Source organism: Cryptomeria japonica, chromosome 4 (assembly GCF_030272615.1).
Source record: "Cryptomeria japonica chromosome 4, Sugi_1.0, whole genome shotgun sequence".
NCBI lineage: Eukaryota > Viridiplantae > Streptophyta > Pinopsida > Cupressales > Cupressaceae > Cryptomeria > Cryptomeria japonica.
This window is the reverse complement of record NC_081408.1, coordinates 17,964,937-17,990,918: the sequence shown is the minus strand read 5'-3', so window position 1 is coordinate 17,990,918 and position 25,982 is coordinate 17,964,937. Positions and strand designations below refer to the sequence as shown.

The 25,982-nt window shown below is 34.6% G+C and overlaps 1 protein-coding gene across 1 annotated transcript in view; it reads right to left on the bottom strand.

Annotated features, from left to right (window-relative positions):
• The window catches only part of LOC131033157 (lipid phosphate phosphatase epsilon 1, chloroplastic), an 85,013-nt gene that overhangs the window by 16,500 nt on the left and 42,531 nt on the right, over positions 1-25,982 (bottom strand). The window contains exon 3 of the mRNA XM_057964292.2: positions 24,109-24,182. Within this exon, the coding sequence (XP_057820275.2) occupies positions 24,109-24,182 (74 nt within the window). The remainder of the gene's footprint in view (positions 1-24,108; positions 24,183-25,982) is intronic.

The following is a 25,982-nucleotide window of genomic DNA, read 5'->3' as shown; positions in this document are numbered from 1 at the left end:
TCTAACAAAGTGAAGATCCTAACAGATCTGAGGGAAATCCCTTAACCGGGTCACATCTAGCAATGTGTTTGTAATCTTTAACAGGATTTTCTTTTAATCGAGCATACTCTAGAAGAGTATATTTCTTAGTGGGTCCGAAATCCCATAGTGGTTTTTCCCTATTTGGGTTTCCACGTTAAATCTAGAGTTATGAGTGTTATGATGATTATGTGTGTATGAGTTTGCATGTTTTACAGTTTTTGGTTACATATTTCTGATAAGGCTACCAAGGTTGAATCTGTTGATTTTATGAAAGATTAAGTTTGTATGATTCACCCCCCCCCTCTCATCTTATTTACAATCAGTATCAGAGATTAACAATTGGTATCTGAGCATTGGACTCCGGAAGAAAAATTTGAAGGCACTTGAGTTAAAAATCCAAAGATGTATAAGAGGGATGCACCAAAGCTGAACAAGTCAAGTTTCTCTACATGGTAGAAAAGGATGAAGCTGCACCTATCAGGAATTGGAGAATATGTTGTATATTATCTGGAGAATGATTTCGTTACACCTAGCACCTATCCATTGACAATGGAAGAGATAAAGGCAAAGCAAGAACATATTCAAGCAATGATTGAAATAACATCTGCATTGATCGACTCAGAGTTCAATGATCTAGAAGGCTGTATTGATGCTAAAGCAATGTAGGACAAGCTCATATTTGTGTATGGTGGTGACGAACATGTTCAAAGAGCAAAAGTGGATAGTCTAAGAGGACAACTTGAATCTATGAGAATGAAAGAAGATGAAAACATAACCCAGTACAGTACAAGATTAAAGGAGATTGTCAATCAAATCAAAGGAGCAAGAGGAACTATTGAAGAAAAAGATGTAACAAGTAAGTTGTTGAGAACCCTTCTACTTGCTTATGCCATTTGAGTCTCTACAATCAATGAATTAAGGTTTGTACCTAACATGCCAGTTTCTTTGAATGCTACTATCGGTAAGCTACATGAATTTGAGTTAAGTAATTTTGATAACAGTGGGTCTTCGGTAAATAAAGTTGAATCTGCATTCAGTTCTTTTCATATTGATGAATCTGATGATTACAATGATAGAAGGTATAAGTACTCTGAAGGAAATCATAGTGGAGCAAGTGAAAGATTTCGCAAAAATATGGAAGAAGTACACAAACTGTATGAGGAAATAAGAAAGCAAGAAGAGTTTGAAGCACTATTGGCCAGAAGGTTACCGAGAGGCAAAGGTAAGTATAAGGGAAAACTACCTTTGAAATATTTCAATTGTGATAAGATAGGACATATGGCTTCTAACTATCCTGACAAAGATTCTACTGAAAAGAGAGATTACCGAAATGACAGACAGAAAGATAATAATTACAGAGGACACCGAGACTTCAAGAGAAGAGATAGAAAGACATGCTTAATAGTTGATGAGGAATCCAATGATGATAAATCTGATGAAACTGAAATAGAGGAAGTTGTTTATGTGGCTATCAAAGATGGATCAGATGAAGAAAGGTATGAAGAAAAAGCTTTAATATCTCACATAAATACTAATGATTCTTGGATCATAGATAGTGGATGCTCACATCACATGATAGGTGATAAAGACAAGTTTGTTAAATTAGATGATTATGATGGAGGCTATGTAAGATTTGGTAATGATGCACCATGTCCAGTAAGAGGTAAAGGATCCATAACACTTCTTGACAATGCTAAATGTAATGATGTTTATTGGGTTGAAGGTTTGAAATACAATTTGTTGAGTGTAGCACAACTAAACAATACAGGATACCGAATAGAATTTCAGAAGGGAATTGTCAAAGTTCATGACAAGCATGGAAAGTTAGCTGCTACTGAGACACAAACAAGAGGTAATACATTTCATCTTGACTCAACTCAGAACAATTGTCTGTATGCTAAGATAGAAGATACCTGGTTATGGCATAAAATATTTTGTCATGTAAATTTTGATAATCTGATCAAAATAAGTAGAAAGAAAAATCAGAAGCTTTTTAAATGTTCAAATGGTACAAGGCAAGAGTTGAAAATGAAACAGGAAGACAACTGAAATGTCTTAGATCTGATAGAGGAGAGTTTACTTCCGATGAGTTTAACTTATTCTGCAATGATCATGGTATAAAGAGACAAGTATCTACACCAAGAACTCCATAGCAGAATGGGATAGCTGAAAGGAGGAATCGATCTATTGTAGATTGTGCAAGAACCCTGATGATAGAAAAGAGGGTACCACAAACATTTTGGAGAGAAGTAATAAGCACAACAGTTTACACCTTGAATTGAGTACAACTGAAGAAAGGAACTTTGAAGACACCATATGAAATTTGGTATGATAAGAAACCCAATATAAGTTACTTTAAAATCCTTGGAAGTAGATGCTATGCTCACAAAGATGATAGAAATGGAAAGTTTGATCAGAAAAGTGAAGAAGGAACATTTCTTGGTTATTCTTCTAGAAGCAAAGCATTTAAATGTTTGATCAAATCATCTAACAAAATAGAAAGTGCAAATGTGAAAATTGATGAATTTGTAGAAAGAAATGATGAAGGAAATTCCAAGGAACCAGAAGATTATGAAGGATTTGTCTATGTTCAACCGAGAAGTCCTACCGAGAAAACTGCAGAAGGAAATGAAGAAAATATCCAGTTATCGAGTGATGAAGAAGATCATACAGAGCCTACCGAGCTTGTATTAGCCAAGTATGTCAGAAGGAATCACGCATCAAGTCAGATTATAGGAAATAAGAATGATCCAGTGATGACAAGGAACAAACTGAGACGGAACACATGTCTGATATCTAAATTTGAACCGAGAATAGTGAAAGAGGCATTTAACAGTGAAGATTGGATAAATGCTATGATAGAAGAGATTGATCAAATCAAGAAGAATGACACATGGACATTGGTCCCAAGACCTAAGGACAAAAATATAATTGGTACAAAGTGGATTTTTAGAAACAAGCTAAATGAAAAAGGAGAGGTCATTCGGAATAAAACAAGACTAGTTTGCAAAGGTTACGCTCAAGAAGAAGGAATAGATTATGGTGAGACTTTTGCACTTGTGGCAAGACTTGAAGGAGTAAGAACATTGTTGGCATATGCTATCTACAAGAATTTCAAAATATATCAAATGGATGTCAAATCCGCATTTCTGAATGGTATATTAGAAGAAGTTTTTATTGAACAACCTGAAGGATTTGTTGAAGAAGAGAATAAAGATTAGGTATGTAAGATGAACAAAGCATTATATGGTCTAAAACAAGCACCTAGAGCATGGTATGAGAGATTGCATTCTTATTTAATCAAAATTGGTTTTATAAGAACAAGTGAAAATAGTGACATATATATGAAGCATGATGAAGTCAATAGGATACTGATCTCAGCCATATTTGTTGATGATATTATCTTTTGTGGAAATGACTTTGTATGCAAAAAATTTGGAAATGAAATGTGCAAAGAATTCGAGATGTCATTAATCGGTGAGATAAAGTATTTTATAGGCTTACAGATATTGCAAATGAAAGATGGAATTTTCATTACTCAATCCAAGTACATAAAGGAAATCTTGAAGAAATTTGGAATGGAGGATTCTAAACCTACAAGTACTCCTATGACTACCAACTATAAATTATCAAAGAATGATGAATCTGCATCTATTGATGAGACACTTTACCGATCTATGATTGGAAAGTTGCAATATGTTGTTCACAACAGACCGGATATAGCCCATGCAATAGGTATTGTTGCAAGATTTTCTATAGATCCCAAGGAAACACATATGACATCAATCAAAAGAATTTTCAGATACCTAAAAGGCACTGAAGATTATGGCTTAGTATATCGGAAAGGAAATGATTTTGATTTAAAAGTTTATACTAATGTTGATTGGGCAGGCAACATTGATGACAGGAAAAGCACAAGTGGAGGAGCTTTCTTTTTAGGAGAAAGACTAGTGAGTTGGCTTAGCAAGAAACAAGGATGCATTTCATAGTCAACAGCTGAAGCTGAGTATGTTGTTGCAGCATTGAATTGTACCAATATAGCATGGGTAAAACAATTGTTGGAAGACATAAATGAGAAAGTTACCGAGCCAGTAACTATATTTTGTGATAATACTAGTGCCATTAACATTTCAAAGAATCCTGTTATGCACTCTAAGACAAAGCACATCTCTATCAAATATCATTATTTTAGAGAAGAAGTTCAAGAGAAGAAAGTAGTGTTGGAGTATGTTAGCACAAAGGAACAAATAGCAGATATCTTCACCAAGCCACTACCAAGGGACACTTTTGAGTATCTCAAAAGTCAGTTAGGGGTCCTACCCCTATCTTCTACTCACTGACAGAGTTCGGTGAAAGCATTAATTCGATGACTCTACAGAATACCTTTTATGAGTTGATACTGATTTACACACTTTAGGAGGTTTATTACTATTGTTTATTTTATTACTGTTGTTTATTTTGTAAGTGACAGGAAATCTCTTAACCGAGTAGACTTAACAATCTTATTTGTAAATCCTCTAGCAAAGTAACATTTTGAATGAGTGTTTGAAATCCTTTGACAAGGTCACTTCTAACAAAGTGAAGATCCTAATAGATCTGAGGTAAATCCCTTAACCGGGTCACATCTAGCAATGTGTTTGTAATCTTTAATAGGATTTGCTTTTAACCGAGCATATTCTAGAAGAGTATATTTCTTAGTGGGTCCAAAATCCCACAGTGGTTTTTCCCTATTTGGGTTTCCACATTAAATCTGGTGTTATGAGTGTTATGATGATTATGTGTATGAGTTTGCATGTTTTACAATTTTTGGTTACATATTTCTAATAAGGCTACCGAGGTTGAATCTGTTGATTTTATGAAAGATTAAGTTTGTATGATTCACCCCCCCCTCTCATCTTATTTACAATCAGTATTAGAGATTAACAATTTTGACATCATCACTACATCTTATAGGTTCATCATAATATTTAATGCTTTCATGCCCAATTCGGTATGTGGTCAAGATTCTCTTTGATCCTGAATCTATTATCTATCATATGTTCTAATTATTTTGAAGATTGGTGATCATGGTTCCCACATATGGCCTCCTATTTTTGTCATGCAGTTGAGGTCCTTTGTAATCCTCATTAGTCTATAAGTCCCATTGAATCTCCTTCAAACTTTTAGGATTTCCTTGATAATAAAACCTTTAATTCTTCCATGAAAATTTGGGTATGCGGTCAAGGTTCTCTACAATCCTTGATCTTTGATCTATGATATGTTCTAAGTCTTTCAAATATTGCTAATAAGGTTTCACCCATATGGCCTCCCCTTTTTGGCATGTTGTTGTGGTTCATTTTAATCCCCAATAATCTACAAGTCCCATTGCATCTCCTTCAATCATAATGATTTCCTTGATAATCAAAGCGTTTTCCATTGAAGACATCTGTTATGTCCAACATCTAATCCTTGATCTCAAACACATTCTATGTTATAAGTCTATTTAAGATTATTGATCAGATTTTCCTCTTGCATCCTCCCTTACCAACATGTTATCAAGTGTATTTAGGATCCTCAATCCTAGATATCTCCTCATCTTACTTCATATCCTTTTGAGTTTTAGAAATTTTCTTTGATAGTTTATCATTATTGATTAAGGATACACAAAATGATTGATGTCTATTTCTTAATACTTTACACTACAACTCTTAAGTGAGATGAGGTTGATGAGGTTCCTTATTATGACTTTCCATTTTAGGCATGGCTTATGTGGAATGCCCAATGTTTGATCCTTGATGTTTCACACCTTGACATATTGGTAGACTGGGTCATCGAAGAATCTTATATTGACTAGCTTCTTTTGGTATTGGTTATGTAGATGACCAAACTCTTGACTCTTGATAGTCTCTAGGTCTTATTCTTTATCTTTTCAAGTAGTTGGTGTTTTTCTTGTTGGTTTCCATTCTTTGGTAATAAGGCTACACAATATGCTCAACTTCTAATTCACTAAGCTTGACACTTTGTGGTGCAGGAGCACCTAACACAAAGGCATAAAAGGAGTCTATAAGAGGATAAAAATCAATTCATAAGTATATTCAATTACATTTTCGTTTGTAATGTCATTTTGAGTCAATATGAATCAATATGTAAGGCTAAAAGAGCCCATTGTAATGAGTTATCCAAATTGTCCCAATAAGGTCTTGAATTAGTCATTTGGTAATATTTGTATTAAATAACCTTGGAGGGGTAAAATGGTGACAAAAATAAATCATTATTCCATCCTAATATGTTTTGAAGGTTCTTTTGAAGGTTTAAAGTCATTTGAGTCAAAAGTTGTAAAAGTTGTAAAATGCAACTTTTCAAAAGTTGTAAAAAGACCAAAATGGGAAGTTGTATGGTTATAAGAGGAAGTTGGGTAGTTGTAACTTCCATGTGAAGATAAAAAGGATACAAAACCTCTATAATGGTTGTTCATAAGGGTATGTAAAAATTGGAGAAGGAATTGGAAAGCATTGGAAACATTTTGGTATCATACTTTCATTGTTTTCAATCTCTTGTTTTGTGATCTTGGAAGTTTTTCCTCTTGTTTCTAGGTCTGGTACGGCCATGTACAGCCTGAAAACAATTGTATTTACATAATGATAGTGTATTATATTGAATAATGTTTCCATTTATTTTGGTTTGAGTTTATTTCATTCAGTTTTGAGAAAGTTATGAATGTTTTGGTGAAAACCATTTGGAACTACCCAAAACCCTGATTCACGGCGACCAGTTTTGGAAAAATCATCATAACTTTGGATTTAACCGTTGGATCTTTCTATAATTTGGAGGAAAGTTTTATAACTAGAATTTATATGATCGGACCGGAGCGATTGTCTTGGGGAGTAATATGTTAGGAGTTATTAATGACTGTTCATGACTGTAATTTCATGACCAGAATAGAGTCAATTTCATAGTTTGGGAAAATTCTTGATTTTTCATTTGCAAGAAATGAATAGATGAAGGGTTTAAATGATTCATATTTAATGCATAATATATGGATCTACAATCATGATGGATTTATATCTATGGAGAAGATTTGATAATGGTTATTTGTTTGATGATTTTGTTGGGAAATATATGACAATGCCTCTAACATGTTGGAAGATTTGTGTTGATGGTTGAACTTCATGAATGATTTGAGGTTCTTGGTTGGATTTTCATGATGCTCTGCATCACTTTGATCTACATGTAAAATCATGTCATTAGAGTTTCTTGTGTTAGTTTACTCTATGACAAACATTATTTACCTCATAAGAGATTTTCGTGGTCTTTCTTGCTTGTTTTCTCTTAGGTGGATGTTATGGATTACTATTCATTATCGATGCCCAACAAAATATATGTAGGCTCTATTATAAGTATCAAACCTTGTTGCTTTTTGAAACCTAGAGTAAGATATAATTGATAAGCTTGATAGAGAACTAATGGTCAAATTTTGGTTTAGTGTTGATTTTGGATGACTAACCATAAGCACACTTTTTCTTTCAATTCTAGTTTGATGTTCTCAAATATCTAGTTCATGTTTGTTTTGCAGTCCAATGAAAGGAGAGCCACACTAACATTGTTGAGTTCTCGTAGAGGATTGGGATAAGTGATATAATTTTGGGCCAGATCAACATTGTTGAATTCTTGCAGAGGATTGATAAGGAAGGTGACAAGACTTTCATGGCTAGGTGTCTAGCAAAATTAGGATTGGTGGAAGTGACTACCTTCCTAGTCTCAATGTATTCTCCTAAAATTTTACTAATTTGTGGCTAACACTATGCTTAAAGTAAGATGAAGATATTTGGCCCATTTGGTGAAGTTGTATGGAGCATCAATCAAAAAATGATTCAGAAGGCCTTTGGTGTCTAGATATATGTAAAGTATGAAAGCATAAAATGAAAAAGGCCTTGAATTTATAGGGGAAGTAGCATAATATGATCACACATTTTATCAATCTAACTTCACCTAGTACCAAGAAAGTATGCACAAAAGATGGAAAAGGCACAACACATTGGTGAATTTAAAGAAGATGTACATGATATCATCACAGTCCTAAAGAATACCACCCTTGAATGTGCTATTACATCCCAAAGATTAGATAAGAAAAAATGATTTATTGGGGATGATCATCACTAGAAATCTACATGACAAATTGATTGATATGATGTTTTTGTTGGCCAACTAGGTTAGTTTTCTAAGACTAAGGAGAGTTGGTTCACTTCAATTGTGAGAAACATAAGTGTACCATCATATCCCTAGTTGGAATTGGAGGAGAGCTAAAGAACTATTATATATTTGTTAATGATGCCTTCACTTTTACAATTATAAGAGGACTTGTAAATTATTTTTCTCAAGGGATGTCTCTAGAAGCAACCACTAAATTAATGAATTGGGGGAATCAATTATCCAATTTAAAACATTCACATACATCAGAGTTGTTGGTTTCCACAAGGAAGCCTACATGCTTCCTAGGTATCCAAATGATAAATTGGTTTTTTGGAATTGTAGCAAAGTTGTTGAGATACAAAAGTAGATGGCTAGAAAACATAAATTTAGACGTCCATTCCCTACCAAAAAGGGAGTATTCTCTTGTACTAACATGTAGACTACCAAGAAAACAAAGATGGAGATGGCCCCATTGTCCATGGACCACCTAAGTGGCACAAAGGCCAAATGTGATCCCATTTGGAATATCATACCATTGATAGGGGCATTCTTCAAGCATGAACCTTCTTTGGAAGACCACTACACTAATTTTCTAGATGAACATGATTAGAGATTGTGGGTTATCAAAGCCACCCAAGAATTTTGTAGATGATGAAAGACATTCCATCCATCATACAATATTCATATAATATCTCACCAACCAATAGATTATATGAATTGGTCAATCCTTGAAGACTCCTCAAGGGATAAATTGACTATACATGCTATAAATGGATCATTACAGTTGTTGGAGGAGCCACATCCAATGTTGGACCCACACCCCAAGGCTAAGAAGAAAAAAGATCAAGTTGGTGAATCTTCTAGTGTAGCAGCAGAAGAAGTGATGAGAATGAGGAAGATTAAATCTCACTCATCATAATAAGGATAGTCCCTAATTCTCCTCTTTTTATCAGACCACCCTCCCAACCCCTACTAGAGGAAATCACTCCCTCACCACCTCATGATTCACCATCTGAATCACCACCTAGGCCACCTCCTCACGTCCAAACTCCTCCACCAACCCAACCTACATTCAAAACTCCGACTCCACCACATATTCCTAGTCCATCCCATGGGATTCCCATTCCTTCACCTCCACATTCTCCCACACACACAATAATATATTCACCTCCTGATATTGGTAGGGTAATTCAACTTGTGGGTGATGGTGGATAGCAAGACAAATTTATGGAAGAGTTAAAAAGTTGAAAATATTAGCAACCTAGTGCAAAACATGACTGCTCCTCTTGAAGAACAAGTTGAGAGATCCCATGATACCACTAAGACTGTAATCTTGACTCGCCCTCCTCATCCTCCACAAACAAATATTTCAAACCATCCTATATAGATTAATCACATCATTTAGATTAAGGAAACAACATATTTGTAGTATGAAGAAGATTTATCTTCATTGGCAGAGTTATTCAAGACCCACCATAGTAGAAAGAGGGCAAGGACACTCTCCACCATATCCAAAAAAGTGACCAATGTTTTAAAGGGTCTTAAATAGAGATTCACATGTGGTTGATAAGCCTTAAGTAGAAATGGTACTTTGGGAACTATATTGTACAACAGGTCAATCTAGGCTCCCTGACTCGTGCACAGCTTAAAAACATGATAATGCTCAAGAGAGTGTTCTTTAGCTTTAAATACTTATCAATAATGATGACAAAATGCATGGAATTTCTCAATAAACTTAGTAAGGAGTTGTTGAGTGTCTCTAATGAACTTGATACTATAGGAAGTTTGATAAGAACATAAGGATTACAAAATAAATGAAAACTATGTCCAAAATTGATGCAAGAGCATCCACTGGTGTAGAGCAATCTTGCATTATCCAGAAATATTCAATTATATTTTTTTGTTTTCTAGTCTCCAGGTGCTAATGCTTAGATAAATAATTTATAATAAGGGCCTAAAAAATTATTAAATATTTGCCCATGTCCTATAGTATGTGTAATTTTGTGGGTTGGACACAAAACAAAAGTTGTCATAAAGCATTTTGGAAGCATTCACTAACCTAGGCACCCACGTGGAAGAGTGGAAGCAACTTGTGGACACTTGTCAATGGTGGTTGAATAGTCTTTTGAAAGGAATTTGCAGCTTTGGTGTGAGATTTGGGAGTTATTAAATTTTGTCTCTTATATCATAAGCATGTTGACACATTTCATTTGCATGCTTCATAAATTTGGGTGCCTAAGCTTCATTATCTTTGCATGTTCTACTTTTAGGGCTTGGAGGAGTTACAAAGTATCTTTATGACATCCACTTGATTGGACAAGAAAGTGGTATCCATGTGGTTCTATGAAGCAGTTTACTATGTTTAGCAGATGCCAACCAAGAAATGTGTGGGATTTTCAAGGTTGTTTTTGTTGATAGTTTTTGAATTACCAAGTGGTATTCATCCTCTCAAAATCCTCTTTAAAACTAGTTCTTCCATGAGAAGTTTAAATCTTTTCATGTTGATGAAGAGAAGACACTGAAATTTAGAGTTCAAGTATGCATGCAAAAGCTCTATCTTGCGAGTGTTGTAAGGCCTATTTGGCTAATGCATGTAATATCTTTGGATTGTAACTTTTAATTTGTGATTTAGTAGAATAATTCATTCTCTTTCTTGCAAATTTTCATGTTTTTGTGTTATTGTGTTGTTGGGTGGTGCGACACTTCATCACCAATCTTAAGCTAGTGAAGATAGGATTTGACTTGAACTTCCTAGGTTGTTTAATTATCAATAACACACTTTTATTATCAAGGCTTGGTCACTCTTAGTTATAGATTATAGGAAAATCTAGACACTCTTTTAGATTGTTTGAGGCATAGTGGAGTGTAGACACTTAAAAATGTCCTCTTACTAACAACATTAATTGCTCTTCTGTATTAATTAAATAATTCTTTAATTATTTAATTTATCTAATTTTATTCTTCTAACTTAATAATTATCATTTCAACACAAACTAATTATTCAATTTCTTCCTAATCATCTAATCATTTAACCCTCCTCTCTTAAAATTAATTAGATAATTTTATTATTTAATTAATTACGATTTAATAGGAGTGAACCATGTAGTACAATGGTTAAAGCACTTGCTTGGTGAAATCGCCATCAAGATTCAAATCCGCACTAGGCCACTTGACTTGCAAGCTTGGTACTTTCCTTGGGTTGGTGTGCTGACGGATTTGAACAACAATAGTGTTCAACACCTTAAAAAGTGCCCATTACCGATTTAATCAACTTAATTAATTAATCCTTATTATTTAATTAAGTTCAATTTCTAATTTCCCATAATAAATTATTTCTTTAAATTATTTAATTATCTAATTTATTTCCTCCAAATTAAATTAATTTCATTTCCACTTTCCAATTAATTCGAATTCTCCCAAATTCGACTTTCTTCTAAATTAAAATTAATTTCATTTCTAATGAATTTGCATGTCATTTTTGAAAATCAAATGCAAATTAAAATTAATTTCATGCAAATTTCTTATGTCACATGCTAAAATTCTAATTGCCACTGACTTTGTACAACTTCCAATCAACTTTTTTTTGACTAATCAATCAGTTTAGTCAATTAGTCAGTTAATTCAGTTAACTCTTCAATCACCTTTTCTAACTCCTAATCAACTTTTTTGAATAGATCCATCAATTTAGCCATCTTCTCAATTGAATTAGTTAACTGGTTAATCAAATGAGTTCAACTCTCAATCAATTCAGTCATGTAGCCAATTCTCATTGAAATCATCTCCAATTAGTATTTTCTCAAGCAATCTCAACCGTTGATCAAATCAATCTTTAAATTGGTCTCAATCGTTAAAAATCTATTTCCGAACTATAAATTTCGCATCATTCTCCCTTTTTCGACAACCACAATCATCAAATTCTTATCCTAACATTCTGCAAGTTTTTCATAGCACGACTCTAAGAGCCAACATACCACAAGGAGGAGGAGAGAAATAGGAGACACGATGCTCATGATCAACAATGGATTGTGTTTAAATTAATTAGTTTTTATTGATTATTTCATCATCTTTCTTATTGTTTGTATTCGAAATCTATTAATTAGATAAGTTTGATGGTTGCCTATTGAATTTTTGATTAACGATGATGATTTCAGGCATACAACATGGAGCATTGAGGTATTGACCCCATATGAGTGGCATAAGAAAAGAACTAGTTGGTGTCCATAGATGTGGAAAAAGTGAGAAGTGTGTTTGATGGCATTATTTACCATTCTATCCAATCAAATTCATTGTGGGAATGTGGCTCCAAGTTGTAAATACATTGGATCTATGTGAGACTAGATCTATAATTTAGTAGTGGTGTTAAAAAATCATTTTTTCCACAGTGGGTGTGATTGTTAGTGTGAAAAGTTCTTTTATACATATAGTTATCATTTATTGAGGTCCTAGACCTAGTAGACCTATTCACACTATCTTAAATTCACTTAATGGCTTAGTTGTGTCACCTTATAGACACATAACATATGCTTTCACACTTATTCCAAATGTTCTATATGTGTTACACCTCTTGAAGAGCTAGTCAATCTTTCTATTTCACCTTCCCACTTCCTCCTTATCTTACATATACAAGGAGAGATAATTGTACATTCTTTGTTGTTCTTGATTGTTTTTTGGAAGTTTTTGATTTTTACATACATAGTTTACTAAGAGATAATTGTACATTCCTTGTTGTTCTTGAAGAGTTAGTCAATCTTTCTATTTCACCTTCCCACTTCCTCCTTATCTTACATATACAAGGAGAGATAATTGTACATTCTTTGTTGTTCTTGATTGTTTTTTGGAAGTTTTTTATTTTTACATACATAGTTTACTGTTGGCATTGTGTTGTCATTTATGTCAACCGGTATAGGATGACTACCAATATGAGAGATGTTTGTGCAACACTGCCATGAAGGAGTACAGGATGGGATATATTTGATATCACCTTGTGTTGTAGAATACCGGTAAGGTAAGGGACAGTATGTCATTTAGATGAATGACCACTGGAGTCACCGGTACACAAGTTAGTGCTTGACTTGTGTGGATGAAATGGACAGGTTATCGGTTTAGTGTATCATCAGTAAGGAGAGTATGTCAAGTGGTAAGTGAAGTGTTGACAATGAGTAGGATGCTTGGATGTTGTTTGTGATGAAGAGGCAGAATGTTACCTAGATCACATCAACCTCGAAGGAGAAGAATGAACAGGTCATCAATATGTTGTGTGGATGTAGAATAGCCGGACTCCCACCGGATAGAGATGCAGTCACCATGTGAAGAGATGACTAACAGTGAATGTGCCTACACCAGATCACATGTGCCTGTTTGAAGATATGTTGCACAAACAGGGAAACCACATGAGTGCATTGCAAGATGTAAATGACAAGGAATCACTACCATTGGTAAGTGGTACTTATCTCCTATTATGCATAGTGCGCATCATAGTTATGTGAGATAAGGAAGAAGAGGTAAAGGAAGGTGTTTGGAGGCTCACACCGGATCTACTGGTAAATCACAGTTAGTTACACATCATAGTTAGTTACACCTTTCTCATCCACATAGTAACATGATTTGTCTTTGTTTCTCTTGTACTTATGCTTGTTCTAATAATCATGGTTAGGCCTAAAAGATCTTCTAGATCTCTCTTCAAATCTTGAATTCCTCTCAAGACATCTAGATGCAAAATGACCGATCTTATTACATGCAAAACATTTAAAAGGTTATTTTTCTGTTAGACAGCTCAAATAACTAGAGGACAACTAAGAGGAGGGGGGGGGTTGAATCAGTTGTCAACATATTACAAAAATTTAAGCATTCAAATCCTTATTATCGAAATACAGAAACTCAATACTGGAATGTATAAACCAAATACCAGAATAATTGATATAGCAATTAAGAATAAACATAAATCACAGAATAGTTACCATTCATCCAAAACACATGACACCAAGATTTGTATGTGGAAAACCCGATAAAGGGGAAAACCACGGTGGGAAGCCTACCCACAGTTAGATAATACTTCTGTAGTAAGTATGTGATTACAAAATTAGGGGCTTGTACATGCAGGATGGCCAACAACCTAGAGCGCACTGCTCATCACAAAAGGAGTCTCACTGACTACAAAATAAATCCAGACTATAATTTGGAAAGAAGAATGAACTACAAAGATAGCATCTCCTATGCCTGAGTACAATTCTGGTTAAACTTAGTACTAGAGGTCTTAAACATCTCTTGCCAATCCAATTCAATCACCTATGATCGACCAAAACACCTGCATATGATTACAACATTATTCACACAGGTAACCGCATAACCATCCCATAACCATAATCTCATGATCTACAAAGAGATCTTACATCATATTTATACCAGCCTGGGACCTAAACAATTAGGTCGGCCACCTAAAAGATAATACAATAAATTCATAACATAAAACCACAATCCAACGATCAACCAAGTTGGCCTAAGACCCAAAAACATAATCCAATCAATGAATCCATATGGTAACACATCAAGATCACCCATCAACACGTTACATAAACCGGTCCATAACCTAGATAACACCGGACCCAAAATAGGTTGCCATAAACCAAATCCAACACCACTAATCAATAGAAACATGAACAAGATAACCAATAACATCTTGAAAGCCATCTAGAATCTGCACCAACACCACTTATCATGAGCATCAAAATATCTTCAACAAAGCTCTGCTGGTAAAACCCTTACCGGTGACCAAAAGGATTACTAGAAAAAATGATAGAATTTGATTCATCAAATCTTGAACCAACTAATTGTGATACGCATTTGAATAGAATGAGTGATAAATCCAAATCAATTCCACAAACCAAAGCATACCGAAGCATACCAGATCAATATCATAATCCAATCACTCTACCGAAACCAACCATAAACTGGTAAACAACCAAAATAGTCGGTGTTGCCATCAATGACAAAACATCAATGCAACACATAATCAATTCCTCCAAATTGCCAACAATCTCCCCCTTTGGCATTGATGGCAACACTAGATGTGAAAAACATCCAAGTGCCAAGAAATGCCAAACAAATCTCCCCCTATGGAAGACAACCAACAATCTCCCACAAAATGATATAGCAATGAAGCTCTGAACCAAACTCCCCTGATGAATATATTTCTCCCTTATGTTTTTCACAATAATAACTCTCCCCCTTTGACATCAATGCCAAAGATCTAACATAAATATCAAACAAAAGTCATAAATCCTCTGATTCTTATAGTTGACTACTCCCCTAAGTAGTAGCACCACCACATTAATCCGGAATGAGTAATAGCTCTGATAATGCATACCAGACTTATGTGAATCTGCATCACTCAGGTCTCTATCGGAGGAGCAGAAACCCCCAATTTGTCTCTGAAGTACTCACATGATTCTTTAGGAAAAGATTTAGTGAAGATGTCTGCAATCTGCTCTTTAATGTTCACGTAAACCAGTCTGACTTCATTTGCTTCCACCTTCTCCTTAAAAAAGTTATACTTGATAGATATATGTTTTTTCTTAGAATGAAATACCAGATTCTTTGATATATCAATACCAGCAGTGTTATCACGGTAAATAACTCCGGTTCATTATAATCCACCTTTATATCCTTCAACATTTACTTCATCCATAGAACTTGTGTACAGTTAGTAGTAGCAACAACATACTCAACTTCAACAGTAGATAAAGAGGTACATGACTATTTTTTATTGATCCATGAAACAAGTTTCTTTCCAAGAAAGAAAGCTCCATCGGATGTGCTCTTCCAGTCATCAACATCTCTAGCTCAATCTACATCTTTATATGCATATAATGTAAAGTCATCATTTTTAGGAAACCACACACCATATTCAGTTGTTCCCTGCAAATACTTGAAAATCCTTTTCACCACACTCTCATGATTTTCTCTAGGATCACTCTGATATCTTGATACAATACAAACTGCATTCATTATATCCAATCTAGTCTGAGTTAGATATAACAAACCTCCAATCGTAGACTTGTACCTTGCAGGATTTACCGGTGCAGATGCATCTTTCTTTGTCAATTCCTCACTTGTAACCATCAGAGTACCAACCGATTTAGAATTTTCCATACCAAATTTCTTCAAAAACTCCCTATCATACTTAGTTTGACAGATGAAAATACCTTTATCAGTCTGAGTAATTTACAAACCTAAGAAAAATTTCATCTTCCCAATCATAGACATCTCAAATTCATTCTTCATATTGTTAAAGAATTTCATACACAACTTATTTTCACCTTCAAAAATGATATCATCAACAAAGACTTCAATAATCAACATGTCATCATCAATGATCTTATAATATAAATTACTGTCAGCATTACCTTTGGTGAAATCAAGCTTCAAAAGATATTTATCCAGTCTTGCATACCAAGCTCTAGGGGCTTGTTTCAATCCATATAACCTACAAACCATGTTTTTGTTATCTGGAAGTGAAAATACATCAGGTTGCTCAATATAAACTTCCTCTTTAAGATCTCCATTTAGAAATTCACACTTCACATCCATCTGATAAACCTTGTAGTTTTTATGTGTAGCATAAGCAAGAAATAATCTTACAGCTTCAATCATAGCTACCGGTGCAAAGGTTTCATCATAATTAATTCCTTCCTTCTTAGAATATCCTATACAAACCAATCTAGCTTTATTCCTCACAACTTGTCCATCTTCATTCAATTTATTCCTAAAAACCCATTTAGTTCCAATAACATTCTTATTTTTCGGTCGGGGAACTAAAGTCCATGTGTTATTCTTTTCTATATGATCTAATTCTTCTTCCATAGCTTTCATCCAACATTCATCTTTACAAGCTTCAATTGATGATGTCAGTTCAACTTGAGAAATTAAACATACCTCCTCAGTTGCCAACCTTCTTCTTGTCATCACTCCTTTGTTTTTGTCTCCAATGATCTGATCTTCTGAATGATTCAACCTTACATACCTATGAGTTTTCTGATTTTTTGTTCCTCTGCCCTGATCTTCAGTTACTGTTGAATATTTTGATACTGCCAGAGTAAATAGTTCAACATTTTTTTCTGGTGTAGGTGCTACCGGTTCAGTTATGATCATTTCCATTGTCGGTTCTCTCTCTAAGTTATGGTTTGATTTATGTTTTTCTCATCCACCTTGACATTTGTGCTCTCCACAATTCTCTGCAATCTTTTGTTATAACATCTATATTCTTTTCTTTCATTAGAATAACCAAGAAATATTCCTTCATCATGTCTAGGATCAAACTTTCCAATGGAATCATCTCTTTTGATATAGCATTTACTACCAAAGATTCTGAAATACTTAACTGAATGTGTATGACCAAACCATAACTCATAACGTGTCTTACCAGTATCTCCTTTGATATGAACTTTGTTGAATGTGTATACCGTCATGCTTACAACTTCTCTCCAGTAGACATGAGGTAGATTAGCTTCCACCATCATAGTTCTAGCTACATCCAAGATAGTTTTGTTTCTTCCTTTCAACAACCCCATTCTGCTGAGGTGTTCGGGGTGCAGACAATTGTCTCCTTATCCCATTCTTTTCACAATAGCTGTTAAATTCATCGGATGCGAATTCTCCACCTTGATCTGACCTTAAGCATTTAATCTTTAATCCTGTCTATGTCTCAACTTTAGCTTTAAAGATTTTAAACTTTTCAAATGCTTCAAACTTCTCCCTCAGAAAAGTAACCCACATCATTCTTGAATAGTCATCAATGATTAGCATGAAATATCTATCACCCTGAAAACTTTTGATTCTAGCGGGACCACACAAATCAATATGAATAAGATCAAGAACATCATTAGATTTTTCTTGTATACTCTTAAAAGAATTTTTGACTTTCTTTCCCATTTGACATTCCTTACATACCAGATTATAGGGCTTTACAATCTTAGGTATATCTCTAACTGCCTTAGTAGAACTAATCTTCACAATGCAATCAAATTTCACATGACTCAACCTCTTATGCCATAGCCAACTCTCATAAATTTGTGCAATCAAACATGTCTTCTCACTGGAGTTCAAATGAAATATGTTACCTTTTTTCTATGAACCGGTTGCAATCTCCAATCCAGATCTGTTGATATTCTTGCATTTTTCATCCTTGAATTGTAACTGAAATCCCTTATCCACCAACTATCCTACACTCAAAAGATTATGCCTTAAACCTTCAACATAATAAACATTATTAGTGTTATGCTTACCATCCAATGATATTGTTCCTCTTCCCTTGATTATGCATGTTTTGTCATCCCCAAATCTAACCAAACCATCATCAAATTCTTGCAAAGATAAGAACTTCCTTTTATCTCCAGTCATATGATGCAAACATCCACTGTCAATTACTCATTCATTCTTGTCCTTAATTTTAGTAGCAAGGGCCTTCTCTTCAGCTATCGGATCATCTTCCTTGATAGCCAAAAATACCCATTCCTTTCCATTGCCGGATCCACTATTTGAATCTTGCGTCAGTTCATCATCAAAATTAGTCACACTTTCCTCGTCAGCAAAGTAGCATGATTTGTCTTTGTTCCTCATGTACTTATGCTTGCTCTGATAATCATGGTTAGGCCTAAAAGATCTTCTAGCTCTTTCTTCAAATCATGAATTCCTTGTAGGACATCTAGATGCAAAATGACCTAGCTTATTACATGCAAAGCATTTAAAAGGTGATTTTCCTTCATACTTACTTCCTGTCGGTCCCTTATGTACTCTTCTAGCAAATAAGGCTTCAAGTTTCTCAAACTCTTCATCTTCTTTCTTCATATACTCTAGTTCCTTGACATATAAAACTGTCCAATCACTCTTGTCAGTAGATGATGTAGATGCATGAAAAGCAGTTTCAGATTTTACAGCTCTAGAAGGTCCGAATTCCTCAAGCTCAAAAGGAGATAACTTCCCAACCAAGGTATCCCTATTAACAGAGGTGTTTTCCATAATTATCAGCTCATTAATTGTAGTAGCCTTCATCTTATAAGCCGGTGGAAAATCTCTCAGTACTTTACAAACTATTTCAGCTTGGCTCAAAGATCCACCACAACATTGAATTCCCATAACAATCTCATTAACTCTCTCCATAAAAGCAGTAATCCTTTCATCTTCTTCCATCTTAAGGTTCTCATACCTCACCCGGTAACCATCAAGTTTAGCAATTTTAACTATAGGGTCACCTTCATTCAGAGTCTCTAGTTTATCCCATATAGCCTTTGCTGTTGATTTGTCGGTTAGTCCCATAATTTGCTGATAAGAAAGTGCACACAAAAAGGCTTCTCTAGCTCTACAATCATTTTCAATGTCCTTATCCAAGCCTGTCGGAGGAGGATTGCTAGATGTCGGATTAGAAGGGGTAACACTTTTCTCAGTGATATCCTATATTTCCTTTCCAAGATATCTCAAATGAGTCTCCATCTGAATCTTTCATACCCTATAATTTGTTCCATCAAGCCTAGGAATTTCTCTCCGGAAAATAGCTGCAAATGTATTTGAACTTGAACTGTTAGATTCCAGAGGATCCTCCTCAAGTGGGTAAGCTTTTTTAGAGAGGACCAAGCTTTGATACCAATTGTTAGACAACTCAAATAACTAGAGGACAACTGAGAGGGGGGGGGGGTGAATCAGTTGTCAACAGATTACAAAACTTTAAGCATCCAAATCCTTATTACTGGAATACATAAACTCAATACCGAAATGCATAAACCAAATACCAGAATAACTGATATAGCAATTAAGAATAAACATAAATCACAGAACAGTTACCATCCATCCAGAACACATGACACCAAGATTTGTACGTGGAAAACTCGGTAAAGGGAAAAACCACGATGGGAAGCCTACCCACAGTCAGATAATACTTCTGCAGTAAGTATGTGATTACAAAATGAGGGGCCTACACATGAAAGAAGGCCAACAGCCTATAGCGCACTTCTCATCACAAAAGGAGCCTCACTGATTACAAAATAAATCCAGACTACAATCCAGAAAGAAGAATGAACTACAAAGATAACATCTCCTATGCCTAAGTATAGTTCTGGGTAAGCTCAGTACCGAAGGTCTTAAACCTCTCTTACCAACCCAATTCGATCACCTATGATCGACCAAAACTCCTACATATGATTACAACATTATTCACACATGTAATCGCATAACCATCCCATAACCATAATCCCATGATCTACAAAGAGATCTTACATCATATTTATACCAACCCGTGACCTAAACAATTAGGTCAGCCACCTAAAGGATAATACAACAAATTCATAACATAAACCCGCAATCCAATGATCAACCAATTCGGCCTAAGACCAAAACAACATAATCCAATCAATGAATCCATTTGGTAATGCATCAAGATCACCCATCAACACGTTACATAAGCTGGTCCATAACCTAGATAGCACCGAACCCAAAATAGGTTGCCATAAACCAAATCCAACACCACCGATCAACAAGAACATGAACAAGATAACCAACAACATCCCGAAAGCCATCTAGAAGCTGCACCAACACCACTTATCACGTGCATCAAAAGATCTTCAACAAAGCTCTGTCGATAAAACCCTTACCGGTGACCAAAAGGCTTACTAGAACAAATGATAGAATCTGAGTCATCAAATCCCGAACCAACTGATCATGATACGCATCTGAATAGCATGAGTGACAAATCCACATCAATTCCACAAACTAAAGAATACTGGAGCATAATAGATCAATATCATAATCCAACCACTCTACTAGAACCAACCAGAAACCGGTAAGCAACCAAAATAGCCGGTGTTGCCATCAATGACAAAAAATCAAGGCAACACATAATCAATTCCTCCAAATTGCCAACATTTCCTTCATACTTACTTCCAATGTGACCTTTAGGTACTCTTCTAGAAAATAGGGCTTCAAGTTGCTCAAACTCTTTATTTGATCCAATTTCTTCGCATATAAAGCTTTCCAATCACTCTTGCCGGTTGATGATGTAGGTGCATGAAAAGCAAATTCAATCTTTGTAGCTCCTTAAGGACCAAATTCTTCAAGCTCAAAAGCAGACAATTTCCCAACCAAAGTATCTCAGTTAACATAGGTGTTAGCCATTGTTCTCAACTCATTAATCACAGTAGCCTTCATCTTGTAAGCCGGTGGCAAAGCTCTCAAAACTTTTCAAACAATCTCATATTTGCTCAAAAATCCACCACAGCACTAAATTCTCATAACAATTTCATTAACTCTTTCCATGAAAGCAGTAATCCTTTCATCTTCTTACATCTTCAGGTTCTCATACCTTACTTGGTAACCATCAATTTTAGCAATTTTAATAGTAGGGTCACCTTCATTCAAAGCTTCCAACTTATCCCATATAGCCTTCGCATTAGATTGGTCAGTTAATCCCATAATCTGCTAATCAGAAAGTGCGCTCAAGAGTGCTTCTCTAGCTCTATAATCATTTTCAATATCCTTATCCAAGCTTGTCGGAGGAGGATTGCTAGATGTTGGATTATGAGGAGTATAGCCTTTCTCCGTGATCTCCCAAATTTATTTCCCAATACATCTCAAATGAGTTTCCATTTGAATCTTCCATACTTTGTAATTTGTTGAATCAAGCTTAGGGGTTTCTCTCCAGAAAACAGATGCAATTGAATGATTAGTTGTCATGGGATCTTCCTCAAGTGGTTAAGCTTCTGCAAAAGAGGACCAAGCTCTAATACTAGTTGTTAGGATAACTGGTGGACAATTGAGAGGGGGGGTGAATAAGTTGTCAATAGATTATAAAACTTTAAGCTCACAAAACCTTCTACCGGATTGCATAAACCAAATACCAAAATACTAGATGTAACAGTTAAGCATAAACATAAATCACAGAACAATTAACCAACCATCCATAACACATAACACTAAGATTTGTACATGGAAAACTTGGTTAAAGGGAAAAACCATGGTGGGAAGCCTACCCACAATCAGATAATACTTTTGCAGCAAGCATGTGATTACAATAAGAGGTTCCTGCACATGCATGAAGGCACACTGCCTAGAGTGCACTGTTCATCACAAAAGGAGCCTCACTGACTACAAAGAAATCTAGACTACAATCCAGAAAGATGAGTGAACTGCAAGAATAACATCTCCTATGCCTGAGTACAGTTCCAGCTAAGCTCAATACCGGAGGTCTTAAACCTCTTTCAAAAACCCAATCCGATCACCTATGATCGACCAAAACCTCTGCATATGATTACAACATTATTCACACACAGATAATTTCATATCCCATAAACCCACATACCATGATCTACAAAGAGATCTTACATCATATTTATACCAACCCAGGACCTAAACAATTAGGTCGACCACCTAAAAGATAATACAATAGATCCATTACATAATCTAGCAAACCAATGATAAACAAAGTCAACCTAAGATCGAAACAACGTAAACCAAGCAATAAATCCAACCGGTGATGCATCAGGAGCATCAATCAACACGTTACACAAACCGGTCCATAACCTAGCAGAATAAGTCTAGACCTATAATAGATCGCCATAATCCAAATGAAACATCACGAACAACTAGAACACGAACATGATAACCATCAGCATCCTGATAACCTTCTAGAAGCCATACCAACACCACTTATCAGATTCATCAAAATATCTTCATCAAAGCACTACTGGTAAAACCCTTACCGGTGACCAAAAGGCTTACTAGAACAAATGATAGCATCCAGATCATCAAATCCCAGAATGTGGTATGCATCAGGAACACGTGAATAACCAATCCAAGCCAATACCACAAGCCGAACCAAATCAGAGAATACCAGAGATGGTCTCCAAATCAATATCATAATCCAACCACTCTACCGGAAGCCGGTAGACAACAAAACAACTAGTGTTGACATCAATGACAAAACATCAATGCAACACAATCAATTCCTCCAAATTGCCAACAAAAGCCTCCTTATATACTTGCCCATCAAGAAAACATGTTAATTTTTTTACATAGGCTGACATGGAGAAAGGTTTCCCACTCAAATTTGAGATGGGTCAATGGGTTTAAAATGGGGCCTTATTAGGGAGGAACATGGCATGGCACCATGGTCCTAGTGAGGACCAAGACACCACACCCTAGTCGTACCCTAATATGGGGCTAGGATAAAGGGGCAATGCAAGGTAAAATGTGATATAAAGCCCATATTTACATGATACAAGCATAAATAGGTCCTAGTCAAGCATATAGATGCAAACACTAAGGTGAGGGCCCCAAATGTGGTCTAAATTGTAAGGGAGTACAATTTAGGATGCTACAAGTTTTATGTTTGATTTAAGAATGTTCATTTTAGAATTTTTCTTCTAATGACATTATTTTTATAGGCTTAATTATCTACTTTTAGGGTTATGTTTAACTTAGATGTTAGAACCAAGGGGTATCTCCTTCATCAAATCTATCAAGGAATTACTTCTAGTTTCATCTATTAAGGTATGTTGGACTTAAAATTCTATTTTGTATTTTATTTGATTTGACATTAAACATTAATGTATTTTAAAGTGTGTGATATGTCAAAAAAAAATCAAACAAGTTTAGGTTTAACATTTTGAATGATTTGAATATATAATGATGTTTTTCACACAATACAAACTATTTTGATTAATAGAAAATGACATAAGTAGAAAGCATCCTAGGTTAGGTCAATTAATTCCATAACAATGCTAGATCCTCTTGGGAAATCAACTTAATCCTACAATATATGCCACTATAACTAATTATGGAATACTTAGTGTAATAATCATATTTTTCCTTATTAAATCAACATATAACTAATTATTGAATAGAATGTTTAACTATCATTATCAAAGATTTGCGTACCACAAATGCTCCAAATGAAATGATTAAAACTCCAAGCCCAAAGGTAGATAGATGTAGACCTTGTGAATCAATCACTGCCATTAAAAAATCATACAATTTTAAGCATTTAAGATTATATGCCCAAAAACATAATTGGGTATTTGTGATCTTTAAATGTTAAATCAATCATGTAGAAATTTTTTGATCTTATATAAATAACATTTGCAAACAAAGTATGTCAACTTTTAAAAGTGTAAATTGTATATCATACTCTTTTACCCTTCATCTTATTCTAAGTTTTTTGTGGGTATCCTGAATTCTTTTCATAGAACAACTTTCACTAATTTAACACTCCCATTGATCTCATTTTCAATTAATCATCACAAAAAGAAGGTTCATTTTTTTACCTATAGATTTGAACCAATCCATTTCTATACATATAGATTTGACCCCTAAAATTTTAAATTTATAATTTAATCATATGCCCAAACCAACCCCTTTCCAACTAGTTCTTATGTGTCAAATATTGTGCCAAAACTTGCAAAATATGTGTTTAAGTCAAATATAAAAGGGCATTACCCCTTAGGTCATTTATGATTAATCTAGAATCCATCAAATTGATGCCTAGATTTGTCTTTCAAAACAATTCACAACACAAAGCATCAAGCATGGATATTCTTGAAGATATGGAACTAATATGCATACTAATCTCCAAAATTACTAGGATGACACTTCATTCCTTCTAGCTAGACCTACTTCTAATGATGGGTCAAAAGAGTATGAAAAAATTAAATAAAAAATCACAAAATGGTAGTGAGCTAGAGGGAAGACCTCAACAATTGCTCAAGGGTTTAAAATGCAAAATATAATAGTTGACTAAATGTTAAAATATATATAATTGAAATAAAAAGGAAGATAGTAATACATATAACAACATTAATGGAGGGATAAAAGAGGCCACATTTGTTGCATTCATTTAGACACAATCACCTATTGTAAGAGATTAAGTAATCCTAGACGCATGCATTAAGAATGTCTTCAAAGTTATGATTACTTAAGTAGCAAAAGAGAAATAGCAAGAAAGGCCAAAGCTTATATTTGCATAGATCCATCCTTTAATGCTATTTTGAAAAATAATTCATATTTATAGAAGAGGAGAGACGATAGGGAAAAGAGAAAAACATGTGATATTTCCACTTAGATATGATCTATTGGATTTGAATTTCAAGGCATTCTTTCTTGCATCAATCCTTCCTTCTCATTTTTAATATTTCTATTAACTTTCATTTTACCTTTCACCAAAGGAAACATTCAAATAATAATATTCTCACTTAGTCCCTAAATATTAAAACTCTCATATGAATACTCTTTCTTTCACTTTCACTCCTAGTGAATCTTAATTAACATTTTTCCACTATGTTTTACCTTTTCAAACAATTGCTCTCACTTTAGCTTTACCCTTGATGTGATATTGCCTCCTCCCACTTAGTTTACCTCTCACACAAATGCTTTTGCAAAAATTTGATTTCCCATTTAAATATCTTAGTATTTCCTACTTTCTTACCTTTGTTATTATCATATAAAATATTATAAATATTCCTAATCAAACATAGCATGCTCATAGGTTTACCTTAGATTTTACCATGTTTTCCTATTTCCCACTCTTCACAAATTCAATATTAAATCCATCTTTGATTTTTTTTTCACATTTTCCACATGCTTAAATTTAACAAAAAAAAACCCGAGCTTTAATAAAACATTTGTAGACTTCGTAATTTAATCACTTTGATTAAAATATACCTTGTGTGCTACATTATAAAGTTTTAGTTCATCTTTTTAGTGATGGGTCCTAGCACTTCCCTATGTAATCTTTATTAACCAATTATTGGGTTAAG